The 12,483-nt window shown below is 38.4% G+C and overlaps 1 protein-coding gene across 4 annotated transcripts in view; it reads right to left on the reverse strand.

Moving 5' to 3' along the window:
• The window catches only part of GSTCD (glutathione S-transferase C-terminal domain containing), a 230,969-nt gene that overhangs the window by 15,077 nt on the left and 203,409 nt on the right, over window positions 1-12,483 (reverse strand). The window contains exons 9-10 of one of the 4 annotated variants that reach the window (XR_010322036.1): window positions 5,767-5,908; window positions 2,840-5,104 (exon numbers count right to left, since the gene is read on the reverse strand). The exons of 1 other annotated variant lie outside the window; for it this stretch is intronic. Coding sequence is in view for 1 of the 3 variants with exons in the window: in XM_064285483.1 (XP_064141553.1) it covers window positions 5,861-5,908 (48 nt within the window). In the remaining 2 variants the exon portion in view is untranslated. Of the gene's footprint in view, window positions 1-2,839; window positions 5,909-12,483 lie in introns of those variants that run through there. 2 more of the 4 variants (XR_010322037.1, XM_064285483.1) reach the window with 2 other exon arrangements.

The following is a 12,483-nucleotide window of genomic DNA, read 5'->3' on the forward strand; positions in this document are numbered from 1 at the left end:
AAGAAAACGGCAAAGATAAATTTATCTTTTTTTTTCTTGAACCATTCCTACCCACAGTAAATTGTGTACAATCTAATTTCTAATTACATTTCAAGCATCTGACCCAGAGAGTTTGCTAATATAATATATATAGGACAAAATTTTCTCATCTAGGTGAAAATAGATCCTGGCATGTGGAGAAAGAGCATCAAAACATAAACTATGAGTATCTAATGAAGGCTAATGTGTTGGGGGGAAAACACATTATTTAATCCATTGTTTAGCTGACATCATAGCAAACAAATGTTTCACAGACTGATCCAAAAATTTCAGAATTATGGTTCTCAAATAATTAGTTTCTTATTATTTACTCCTCTCTCTGTATACACAGTGAGTTACAATAAAAGAAAAAAAAATTGAAGTGTTAATTGTAAACTTACCTATTGGCCAAGGTAATGCACATTCTAAAATAAATTTAAATATTTTTTGATCCAGATATATGCTGCAGAATTTACACACTATAAATTAAAGGTCTTTGCCTTATGTTTTCTCACTTCAATTCATTTACACATCAAAAAATTTCTAAGTACAATACTTATCCTTTCATGTAAGCCAGTGAAATAAAAGTGAACAGCCAAGAAACCCGAACCCACATATCTTTGCTATAAGCAAGTAGTAAATAAATGAAATTCATCATCCCTCCCTCTCATGTTTTACAAGTGGCTGCTTTTAAGGCAAAATCTAGACAAATTTATAGATCTTTTCACTTAGAGAAAACATATCTTGAAAGATAGCAAGCTTTTGCTTTATTCATACCCCAAAAGCTTGTGCTAGATTTATGACTCTAATAGGCTTCCTGTTCCTTTTTTTCTTTTGAGATTCATTTAACATTTATTGAGTCTTTTCTTAGCCCAAACTATGAACATAGCTACTGCTATTCCCTTTTTCACAAATGAAGAATCTGAGATTGAGAAAGGCAAAGCGGCTGGTCCAAGGTCACAAGCAGTGGAGCCAAGATTTAAACTCAAAGAAGCCCGGGTTGCACAGTGGTTAAGAGCTTGGCTGCTAATGAAAAGGTCGGCAGTTTGAATCCACCAGCCACTACGTGGAAACCCTATGGGGCAATTCTACTCTGTCCTATAGGGTCCCTATGAGTTGGAATTGACGCCATGTGTTTCCTTTCGTTTGTGGACTCATTTAGTCCTTCCTTTTGATGTGAGGGTTGAATACCGAGTGACTGACTGGATTATAGTCCAGCTCTCGTGTTAACTTGCTAGTAACTCCTCCCATCTCTTGGAACCTCGGCTTCTTTGTCTGTACAAGGAGAAGGCTGAATTGAGTGATCTCTAAACTTGCCCTAGACCAATCGTTCTCTGTGCTTTTGCTTCTCAAGGAAGGATTCTTAACCATAAATATCCTAGACAGAAGTAGGCGTGGTCTCAACTGTGCATGCATGTTCCCCTCTTTAAAAATGTTCATGCAAATAGGCTTTAAAATTCAAGTAATGCTAAAAGACATACAATTATAAGAAGTGTCTCTTGTTCTGTATACAACCCCTCCACCGCTGAAAGAAAATTCAGCTACCCAGAGCCTAATGCCTTTCAACTCAGGTTTTCTTTCCTGAAATCCATCTGTTTTCCTATATATTAAGCATATATTGCTACTGTGTATTAGTCAATATAAAATGTCAACATTGTTGTCTTCCTACCACAGGAGATTAGGATTTTTTTTTTCCTTTTCCTGTCCTCATGTTGTCATCTCAATCTTTAGTTGAGTGTTCATGTAATGTTTTCACTATTATAGCTTAGTATAATATCATTCACTGCTAAGTGACCTGTATATATATATTTATATATTTAACTTCTATGCCTTTCCTTACTCAAAAGCCTTGTAAAATGCTTTATAATACGATTTGCCACTCTGAAAATTGTCAAAAAACTGGTCAGTCCATTTTTCCTTTCCTGCGGCTTTCTGTCTGACCTCGTACTACAAAATGGACTCAATGCTTTCTAGGTCTGCTGCCCAGCTCTTGTCCTGAGACTTCCCTTTGCCATCGGACTAACAGTTGTCTTTACCTCTCGCTTGTTTTAAACAAAACAAACAAAAAAACGCCAAACCTGTTGCCCTTGAGTCGTTTCTGACTCATAGCCACCCTATAGGACAGAGTAGAACTGCCCCCATAGAGTTTCCAAAGGAGTACCTGGTGGATTCGAGCTGCCAACCTTTTGGTTAGCAACTGTGATTCTTAACCACTATGCCACCAGGGTTTTCCTCGCTTGTATTAGGTACGGCTTATTTCTTTTTCTTGTTCTCTTGTTTTAGTGCATCAACTTTTAGTAGTTTCCTGAAAAAGAGTGCATGCAACGTACATATTTTTGAGAACTTGAATTCTGAAAACTTTATTTTATCTTCATATTTGATTGCCGAATTGGTTAGTTACAGGATTTTAGGTTGGAAATTTTCCTTTAGAATTCGAAGGTATTACTTCACTGTCTTAGCCTAGCTTTCTAGTTACTGTTGGGACGTGTGATGGCATTTTGATTCCAAATTTTCAAATTCTTTATATAGGATATGCCCCCCCCACCACACACAACTCTTCTGAAACTTTTCATCCTTGGTATTCTGAAATTTGACAACAATGTGCTTATATGCCTTAGTTTAGGTCATTTGTCAAGTGGGATTTTTCAACCAAGAAAAACACATCCTTCGTTATTGACACATTTTCTGATGTTATTTCTTTTATACTTCTTCCCCACCATTACCTGTTTATTTCTTTCTACTATGCCTATTAATTGAGGTATTGGACTTCCTGGACTGAGTCTCTAATTAAAAAAAAAAAACAAAAAAACAATTACTTCTTTCCTCTTTTCATTTCTTTGTTTTTGTTTTTCCTGTTGTTTTGGATGATGTTCTACACTTCATCTTTCAAATTTTCTATTTTGGCTAACATATCTTTTTTAATTTCCAAGAGGTTCTTTCTTGTTCTCTTTTTTCATTTTTCATTCTATCCTTGTTTTATTAATGCAACATCTTCTCTGATCTTTCCCTGAATAAGATCTTTTGTCATGTTTGTTGCTTGGTCTCTATCTTCCATCTCTGAATAAACATGACTTCAGTTTATTGGGAGTCTTGCATGTTTTGTGTTCCTTGGCTGTCAGTTCATAGTCAAGAGTGAATCACTAAAAATTGATTGGAAGTTCTGAATGAAAGGATAAAGCTTAAAGATTGGTGGGTTTCATTAGTGATGGGGTGATCAGGTAGCCAGCTAGATTAAAAAAAAAATTTTTTTTTTAAGTTACATATGTAGTGCCTGTACTTCTTTCTCTGGTGACGGTTCTGTTTCTGCAGAAGAGGCTCTTTTAATTCCTTTGATTGGGGAAATCAGCCTGGTTTCTGAGGTTCTGTAATTAGGGGTCAGGAGGGGTATGGGAGAGATGAATCATTCAGTATGCAGACTGAGCCCCTTGTTTACATTATGCACATCGCCCGCGCCCTACGCTGTGCTTGGTATTCTCATACTTGGAGCTTCTCTGGTTTCATTTCTTCACAGATTAAACTTCCAGTCTCTTGCAGGAGTGGGAGAATAATTTAATTGTCTACAAAAGACAGGGGTGGAAATATGGATCTCGAAGTATGTCTACTCCTGACTCATCAACTTGGTTAGGTGCCAAAGACCAGGTCGCTATGTGAAAATCAGTGTTATTAGAAAATGGAGGATGACTGCATTGGATCACAAAGTGGAAGATGACTACTTCATTACATAACTGCCAAACCATTGAGAATCATGGCCCAGCTAAGATGACACATATCCTTAACCATCACAGCCAGTGTTATGCTCGCCTTGCACCTCAGTGTTCGTTACTGCCACAGGTATGTAATTAATGTGCAAAATAGTCCAGTAGTAGATTTTTTATGCTTGTCATGAATATGAAATGTCAGATGATAAGACAGTTGATAAGTGAGGAGTAGGTGTAATATTTTTAAATAAACGTGACTTCAGCTCCTCCTTATCACCAACTAGACATTTCTGGTTGTCCTGAATTCCTGAACTTTTCTGGAATTCAGTGGAAGCAAAGTGACTTGCTTCCCGAGAGCCCTCTTCCTATCTGTGTTGGTTAAGGTTGTATGTCACTTAGCTGGACCATGATCTCAGTGGTTTGGCAGTCGTATGATGTTGTGATCACTTCCATGATGAAATTTGATATGATGTGATCAGTTCCATTATGGGATCTGCTGTGACTAGCCAGTCAGTTGATAGGGAGTTTCCTTGGGTGTGTGGTCTGCACTGAATAAAAGTGGACATTCTGGCAAGGATTGTGGGCTTTTGCTCCCTCTGGATACTGCAGTTGGCTCCTATTCATCTGAGCTCCAGATCTTGGGACTTGAGCTAGCAGCTTACCTCCAGTCTTGCCTGCCTATCTTGGGATGCATCCATCTTTGCAGCCTGTGAGCAAGAGCCCTGCTCTCTAACCTGCTGATCTTAAGTTTGCCAGCCCCTGAAGTACATGAATCAGGATAAGCCTCTACGCTGACCCACTGACTTGGGACACTTCAGTCTCTACAACCACGCCAGCCATTTCCTTAATACAAATCTTGTTATAAATCTCTCTCTGTATGTATTTATACACTTTCCTGATTTTGCTTCTCTAGAGAGCCCAACCTAAGACACTACCCCATTCCCTCAAGCATTTAAGTTTGATCTTCCTCTTCTCTACTAAATAATTTATCATTTTCCCACCCCACCCTTCCCCCATCATCCTATCTTCATATATTGTGGCACAAATTACAGAATTTTTTTTCACTTATTTATTTATCATTGAACTTTATATGAAGGTTTACAGTACAAACTAGTTCTCATCAAAAGTTAGTACACGCATTGTTGTATGACATTGGTTAACAACCCCATGACATGTCAACAGTCCCCTTCTCAACCTTGGGTTCCCTATTACCAGCTTTCCTGTTCCCTCCTACCTTCCAGTCCCCACTCCAGGGCTGGTGTGCCTCTTTAGTCTTGTTTTGTTCCATGGGCGTGTTCAATCTTTGGCTGAAGGTGGACCTCAGGAGTGGCCTCATTACCAAGCTGAAAGGGTGTCCGGGGGCCATACTCTCAGGGCTTCTCCAGTCTCTGTCAGGGCAAGTGTGGTCTTTCTTTTTGGGTTAGAATTTTGTTCTACATTTTTGTCCAGCTCTATCTGCGACCCTCTATTGTGATACCTGTCAGAGCAGTCATTGGTGGTAGCCAGGGACCATCTAGTCATACGAGACTCAGTCTGGTGGAGACCATGGTAGATGTGGTCCATTAGGTCTTTGGACTAATCCTTCCCTTGTGTCTTTAGTTTTCTTCATTCTTCCTTGCTCCCAAAGGGATGAGACCATTGGAGTAGATGGCCGCTCACAGGCTTTTAAGACCACAGACGCTACTCACCAAAGTAGAATATAGAACATTTTCTTTACAAACTCTATTATGCTAATTGAGCTAGATGTTCCTTGAGACCATGGTCTCCACAGCCCTCAGCCCAGGAATTTGGTCCCTCAGGGAATCTGGATGTGCCTATGGGGTGGAGCTACCATGGCCCTTCCTTGTACAGGTTGTGCTGGCTTCCCCAGTATTTTGCACTGTCTTACCCTTCACCAAAGTTACCGCTTATCGATTGTCTATGTTTTTCCATCCCCAACCCCTCTCCTCCCTTGTAACCATCAAAGATTGTTTCTTTTTGTATGTAAACTTTTCATGAGTTTTTATAGTAGTGGTCCCATTCAATATTTGTCTTTTTGTGATTGCCTTACTTCACTTAGCATAGTGTCCTCCAGATGCATCCAGATTCATCGTTGTTCTTTAGCGTTGCATAGTACTTCATTGTGTGCATGTACCACAGTTTGTTTATCCATTCATCTGTTGATGGGCATCTAGGCTGTTTCCATCTTTTTCCTATTGGGAACAATGCTGCAATGAACATGGATGTGCATATGTCTATTTGCGAGACAACTCTTATTTCTCTAGAATATATTCCTAAGAGTGGGATTGCTGGATCATATGCTATTTCTATTTCTAGCTTTCTAAGGAAGTGCCATATCATTTTCCAAAATGGTTGTACCATTTTGCATTCCCACCAGCAGTGCGTAAGGGTTCTGATCTCCCTACAGCCTCTCCAGCATTTGTTATTTTCTGTTTTATTGATTCGTGCCAGTAATGCCAGGGTGAGATGGTATCTCATTGTGGTTTTGATTTGCATTTCTCTGATGGCTAGACAGCATGAGCATTTCCTCATGTGTTTGTTGGTCAAGTTACAGAATCTTAAACATAGTTTTATCAAATAGCAACTATGATTTTCTGTTTCTGTTCTTGTTATTTGGGGGACAACGTTTCCTGGAGGCAAGAGGGTTGAAGGATCTCTGTCTACCATCTTCACCTTAGAAAGCCTCAATTCTTCCTTAACAATGATTTTTTTTAAGATCATTTGTAAAATATATCATTCTGCAAGTTTATCTTTGAAAACAAGAATTACATATATTACTCATCAAAACTGTTACTGGATTAAATTCTATAATTGCATATGCATATTTCAATTTGAGGGAGCCCTGTTGGAATGGTGGTTAAGTGCTTGGTTGCTAACCAAAAAGTTCGTGGTTCAAACCCACCAGCCACTCTGCAGGAGAAAGATGTGGCAGTCTGCTACCATAAAGATTTACAGCCTTGGAAAACTTATGGGGCAGTTCTACTCTCTCTTATAGGGTCTCTATGAGTTGGAATTGACTCGACGGCAAGGGCTTTGGTTTTAGTTTTTTTATTCCAATTCACACGAAGATATATAACTAGAAATGAGCATATAATTTAACACTCAACAATGATAAATAATAATCATATTAAAAATTATAAGTAAAAGAGTAAAAAGTAAGTACAGATAATTTTAAAATAAATCTACTGATATTGGATACATATTAACAAGTAAAAAAATATTCATAACATTTGAAAATTAATACCCTATCATCTGGTTGAGATGACTGTATGTTATTGTTGGAATTATCCAAATAAAACACTTAGGGGGGAGGGGTAGGTTGTTTAGCCTTGACCTAGTTTTTATTTTTTTAATAGAAAGTGTGTATTTTTCCATAGTGATGGTTCTTTTTGTAATATTGTTCAAGAACAAGGTTTCCGTAATATTGTTTGACAGCATGGCTATTAATTGTTGTTGTAGGTACTGTCAACAGAATGGTTAGGCTCCGTGTACAACAGAATGAAATACTGCCCAGTCCTCCACCATCCTCACTATTGTTGCTATGATTGAGCCCATGGTTGCAGCCACTGTCTTTATCCATCTTGCTGAGGGTCTTCCTCTTTTTTACTGACCCTCTTACTTTACCAAGCATGATATCTATTTTCACGGACTGGTCCCTCTTGATAACATGACCAAGGTACGTGAGTTGAATTCTCGCCATCCTTGCTTCTAAGGAACATTCTGGCTTTACTTCTTCCAAGACAGGTTTGATTGTTCTTCTGGCAGTTCATGGTGTATTCAATATTCTTCACCAACACCATAATTCAAATGCATTAATTCTTCTCTGGTCTTCCTTATTCATTATCCAGCTTTTACAAGCACACGAGGTGATTGAAAATATAAGGTTTGGGTCAGGCGCACCTTAGTCCTCGAAGTGACATCTTTGCTTTTTAATATTTTAAAGAGGTCTTTTGCAGCAGATTGGCCCAATGCAATACGTCACTTGATTTCTTGACTGCTGCTTCCATGGGTGTTGACTGTGGATCCAAGCAAAATGAAGTCCTTGACAACTTCAATCTTTTCTCCATTTATCCTATTGTTCCTTATTGGTCCAGTTTTGAGGATTTTGTTTTCTTTATGTTGAAATGCAATTCATACTGAAGACTGTGGTCTTTGATCTTCATCGCTAAGTGCTTTATGTCCTCCGCTTTCAGCAAGCAAGGTTTGTACTCTCTGCATATTGCAAGTTGTTAATGACTCTTCCTGCAATCCGGATGCCATGTTCTTCTTCATTTGCATTGTAAATTAGGTTTTAAAAAGCTTAATATCATAAAGTAAATTTTTACAGTAATGACGATTACTTATTTTAAACCAGACATGAAGGCAATAATAGATTTCTTTAAATAAAAGTTCTAACAAATAATATATATTCATGATCTTTTGTAAATTGCCCCCCATTTTTTTTCCAGTTGCCATTGAGTTGATTCTGACTCATGGTGACCCCTTGTGTTTCACAGTAGAATTATGTTCCATAATGTTTTCAAAGACTGTGATCTTTCAAAGGGAGCTTCCGGGTAGTACAAACATTTTGCACTCAACTACTAACTGAAAGGCTTGCGGTTAAAACCCACCCAGTGATACTAAGAAAGAAAAGCCTGGTGACCCACTTCCATAAATATTACAGCCAGTTCTATTCTGTAATACATGGGGTAGCCATGAGCCAGAATTGACTCAATGGCAATAGGTTTTGATTTTTGAACTTTTCTTTTGAAGTAGATTGCCAGGTCTTTCTTCCAAAGTGCATCTGGCTGGATTTGAACCATCAAACTTTCAGTTTGTAACCAAACACTTACCCATCTTTGCCACCCAGGGACAGTAATCAATACATACTAAATTTGGGGTCATACAGGTGTATATATTGAAGTATGAAAAAAAAAAAAAAAGGAACTTCTTGGATGTTTCTTGCTTTTGAGAACACATTTATATCTTCCTCACTCCATTAATAGTCATTATAACCAAAATCAGAATAAGTCAGTCAAAAGCCATTTTTATAATAATGAAATACTTGTTTTGAAAGATATTAACACGATTTGATATTTATATGTTCAGAGTTGTTTTAGATACTTTCTAGTAATCCTTAGGCCCCTATTAACCTATCTTTGCTAAAGAAGCTCATATATACGTATAATTTTATAAACATAAATATTAAACATATATCATTATTTCTTCTGTCTTTATTCTTTATATTTTACAAATATAAAAGATTACATGCTAACTGTAGAAAATTTTGAAAATACTAAGAAAATAAAGAAAAAATAATGTTCATAATCACAGCATGGAGGGAGTCACCTTCAAAAAATATTAGCATTACTTCCTCCCATCCTTTTTTTTTTTTTCCAATAACTTTTATTAAGCTTCAAGTGAACATTTACAAATCCAATCAGTCTGTCACATATAAGTTTACATACATCTCACTCCCTACTCCCACTTGCTTTCCCCCTCTTGAGTCAGCCCTTTCAGTCTCTCCTTTCTTGACAATTTTGCCGGCTTCCCTCTCTCTCTATCCTCCCATTCCCCCTCCAGACAAGAGTTGCCAACACAATCTCAAGTGTCCACCTGATATAATTAGCTCATTCTTCATCAGCATCTCTCTCCCACCCGCTGACCAGTCCCTTTCATGTCTGATGAGTTGTCTTCGGGGAAGGTTCCTGTCCTGTGCCAAGAGAAGGTGTGGGGACCATGGCCGCCGGGATTCCTCTAGTCTCAGTCAGACCATTAAGTTTGGTCTTTTTATGAGAATTTGGGGTCTGCATCCCACTGATCTCCTGCTCCCTCAGGGGTTCTCTGTTGTGCTCCCTGTCAGGGCAGTCATCGATTGTGGCCGGGCACCAACTAGTTCTTCTGGTCTCAGGATGATGTAGGTCTCTGGTTCATGTGGCCCTTTCTGTCTCTTGGGCTCTTAGTTGTCGTGTGGCCTTGGTGTTCTTCATTTTCCTTTGCTCCAGGTGGGTTGAGACCAATTGATGCATCTTAGATGGCCGCTTGTTAGCATTTAAGACCCCAGACGCCACATTTCAAAGTGGGATGCAGAATGATTTCATAATAGAATTATTTTGCCAATCCCCGCAAACCATGTTCCCCAGACCCCCGCGCTTGCTCCGCTGACCTTTGAAGCATTCATTTTATCCCGGAAACGTCTCTGCTTTTGGTCCAGTCCAATTGAGCTGACCTTCCATGTATTGAGTGTTGTCTTTCCCTTCAATTAAAGCAGTTCTTATCTACTGATTAATCAATAAAAAAACCCTCTCCCACCCTTCCTCCCTCCCCGCCTCGTAACCACAAAAGTATGTGTTCTTCTCAGTTTTTACTATTTCTCAAGATCTTATAATAGTGGTCTTATACAATATTTGTCCTTTTGCCTCTGACTAATTTCGCTCAGCATAATGCCTTCCAGGTTCCTCCATGTTATGAAATGTTTCACAGATTCGTCACTGTTCTTTATCGATGCGTAGTATTCCATTGTGTGAATATACCACAATTTATTTACCCATTCATCCGTAGATGGACACTTTGGTTGCTTCCAGCTTTTTGCTATTGTAAACAGAGCTGCAATAAACATGGGTGTGCATATATCTGTTTGTGTGAAGGCTCTTGTTTCTCTCGGGTATATTCCGAGGAGTGGGATTTCTGGGTTGTATGGTAGTTCTATTTCTGTTTAAGGTGACGCCAGATAGATTTCCAAAGTGGTTGTACCATTTTACATTCCCACCGGCAGTGTATGAGAGTTCCAATCTCTCCACAGCCTCTCCAACATTTATTATTTTGTGTTTTTTGGATTAATGCCAGCCTTGCTGGTGTGAGATGGAATCTCATCGTAGTTTTAATTTGCATTTCTCTAATGGCTAATGATCGAGAGCATTTTCTCATGTGTCTGTTGGCTGCCTGAATATCTTCTTTAGTGAAGTGTGTGTTCATCTTCTTTGCCCACTTGTTGATTGGGTTGTTTGTCTTTTTGTGGTTGAGTTTTGACAGAATCATGTAGATTTTAGAGATCAGGCGCTGGTCGGAGATGTCATAGCTGAAAATTCTTTCCCAATCTGTAGGTGGTCTTTTTACTCTTTTGGAGAAGTCTTTAGATGAGCATAGGTGTTTGATTTTTAGGAGCTCCCAGTTATCGGGTTTCTCTTCATCATTTTTGGTAATGTTTTGTATTCTGTTTATACCTTGTATTAGGGCTCCTAGGGATGTCCCAATTTTTTCTTCCATGATCTTTATCGTTTTAGTCTTTATGTTTAGGTCTTTGATCCATTTGGAGTTAGTTTTTGTGCATGGTGTGAGGTATGGGTCCTGTTTCATTTTTTTGCAAATGGATATCCAGTTATGCCAGCACCATTTGTTAAAAAGGCTATCTTTTCCCCAATTAATTGACACTGGTCCTTTGTCAAATATCAGCTGCTCATACGTGGATGGATCTATGTCTGGGTTCTCAATTCTGTTCCATTGGTCTATGTGCCTGTTGTTGTACCAGTACCAGGCTGTTTTGACTACTGTGGCTGTGTAATAGGTTCTGAGGTCAGGTAAAGTGAGGCCTCCCACTTTCTTCTTCTTTTTCAGTACTGCTTTGCTTATCTGGGGCTTCTTTCCCTTCCATAGGAAATTGGTGATTTGTTTCTCTATCCCCTTAAAATACGACATTCGAATTTGGATCGGAAGTGCGTTAAATGTATAGATGGCTTTTGGTAGAAAAGACATTTTTGCTATGTTAAGTCTTCCTATCCATGAGCAAGGTATGTTTTTCCACTTAAGTAGGTCCTTTTGAATTTCTTGTAGTAGAGCTTTGTAGTTTTCTTTGTACAGGTCTTTTACATCCTTGGTAAGATTTATTCCTAAGTATCTTCTTGGGGGCTACTGTGAATGGTATTGATTTGGTTATTTCCTCTTCGGTGTTCTTTTTGTTAATGTAGAGGAATCCAAGTGATTTTTGTATGTTTATTTTATAACCTGAGACTCTGCCAAACTCTTCTATTAGTTTCAGTAGTTTTCTGGAGGATTCCTTAGGGTTTTGTGTGTATATAATCATGTCATCTGCAAATAGTGATAACTTTACTTCTTCCTTGCCAATCCGGATACCTTTTATTTCTTTGTCTAGCCTAACTGCCCTGGCTAGGACTTCTAGCACCATGTTGAATAAGAGCGGTGATAAAGGGCATCCTTGTCTGGTTCCCGTTCTCAAGGGAAATGCTTTCAGGTTCTCTCCATTTAGAGTGATATTGGCTGTTGGCTTTGCATAGATGCCCTTTATTATATTGAGGAATTTTCCTTCAATTCCTATTTTGGTAAGAGTTTTTATCATAAATGGGTGTTGGACTTTGTCAAATGCCTTTTCTGCATCAATTGATAAGATCATGTGGTTTTTGTCTTTTGTTTTATTTATGTGGTGGATTACATTAATGGTTTTTCTGATATTAAACCAGCCTTGCATACCTGGTATAAATCCCACTTGATCAGGGTGAATTATTTTTTTGATGTGTTGTTGGATTCTATTGGCTAGAATTTTGTTGAGGATTTTTGCATCAATGTTCATGAGGGATATAGGTCTATAATTTTCTTTTTTTGTAATGTCTTTACCTGGTTTTGGTATCAGGGAGATGGTGGCTTCATAGAATGAGTTGGGTAGTATTCCTTCATTTTCTATGCTTTGAAATACCTTCAGAAGTAGTGGTGTTAACTCTTCTCTGAAAGTTTGGTAGAACTCTGCAGTGAAGCCGTCCGGGCCAGGGCTTTTTTT

Source organism: Loxodonta africana, chromosome 5 (genome assembly GCF_030014295.1).
Source record: "Loxodonta africana isolate mLoxAfr1 chromosome 5, mLoxAfr1.hap2, whole genome shotgun sequence".
NCBI lineage: Eukaryota > Metazoa > Chordata > Mammalia > Proboscidea > Elephantidae > Loxodonta > Loxodonta africana.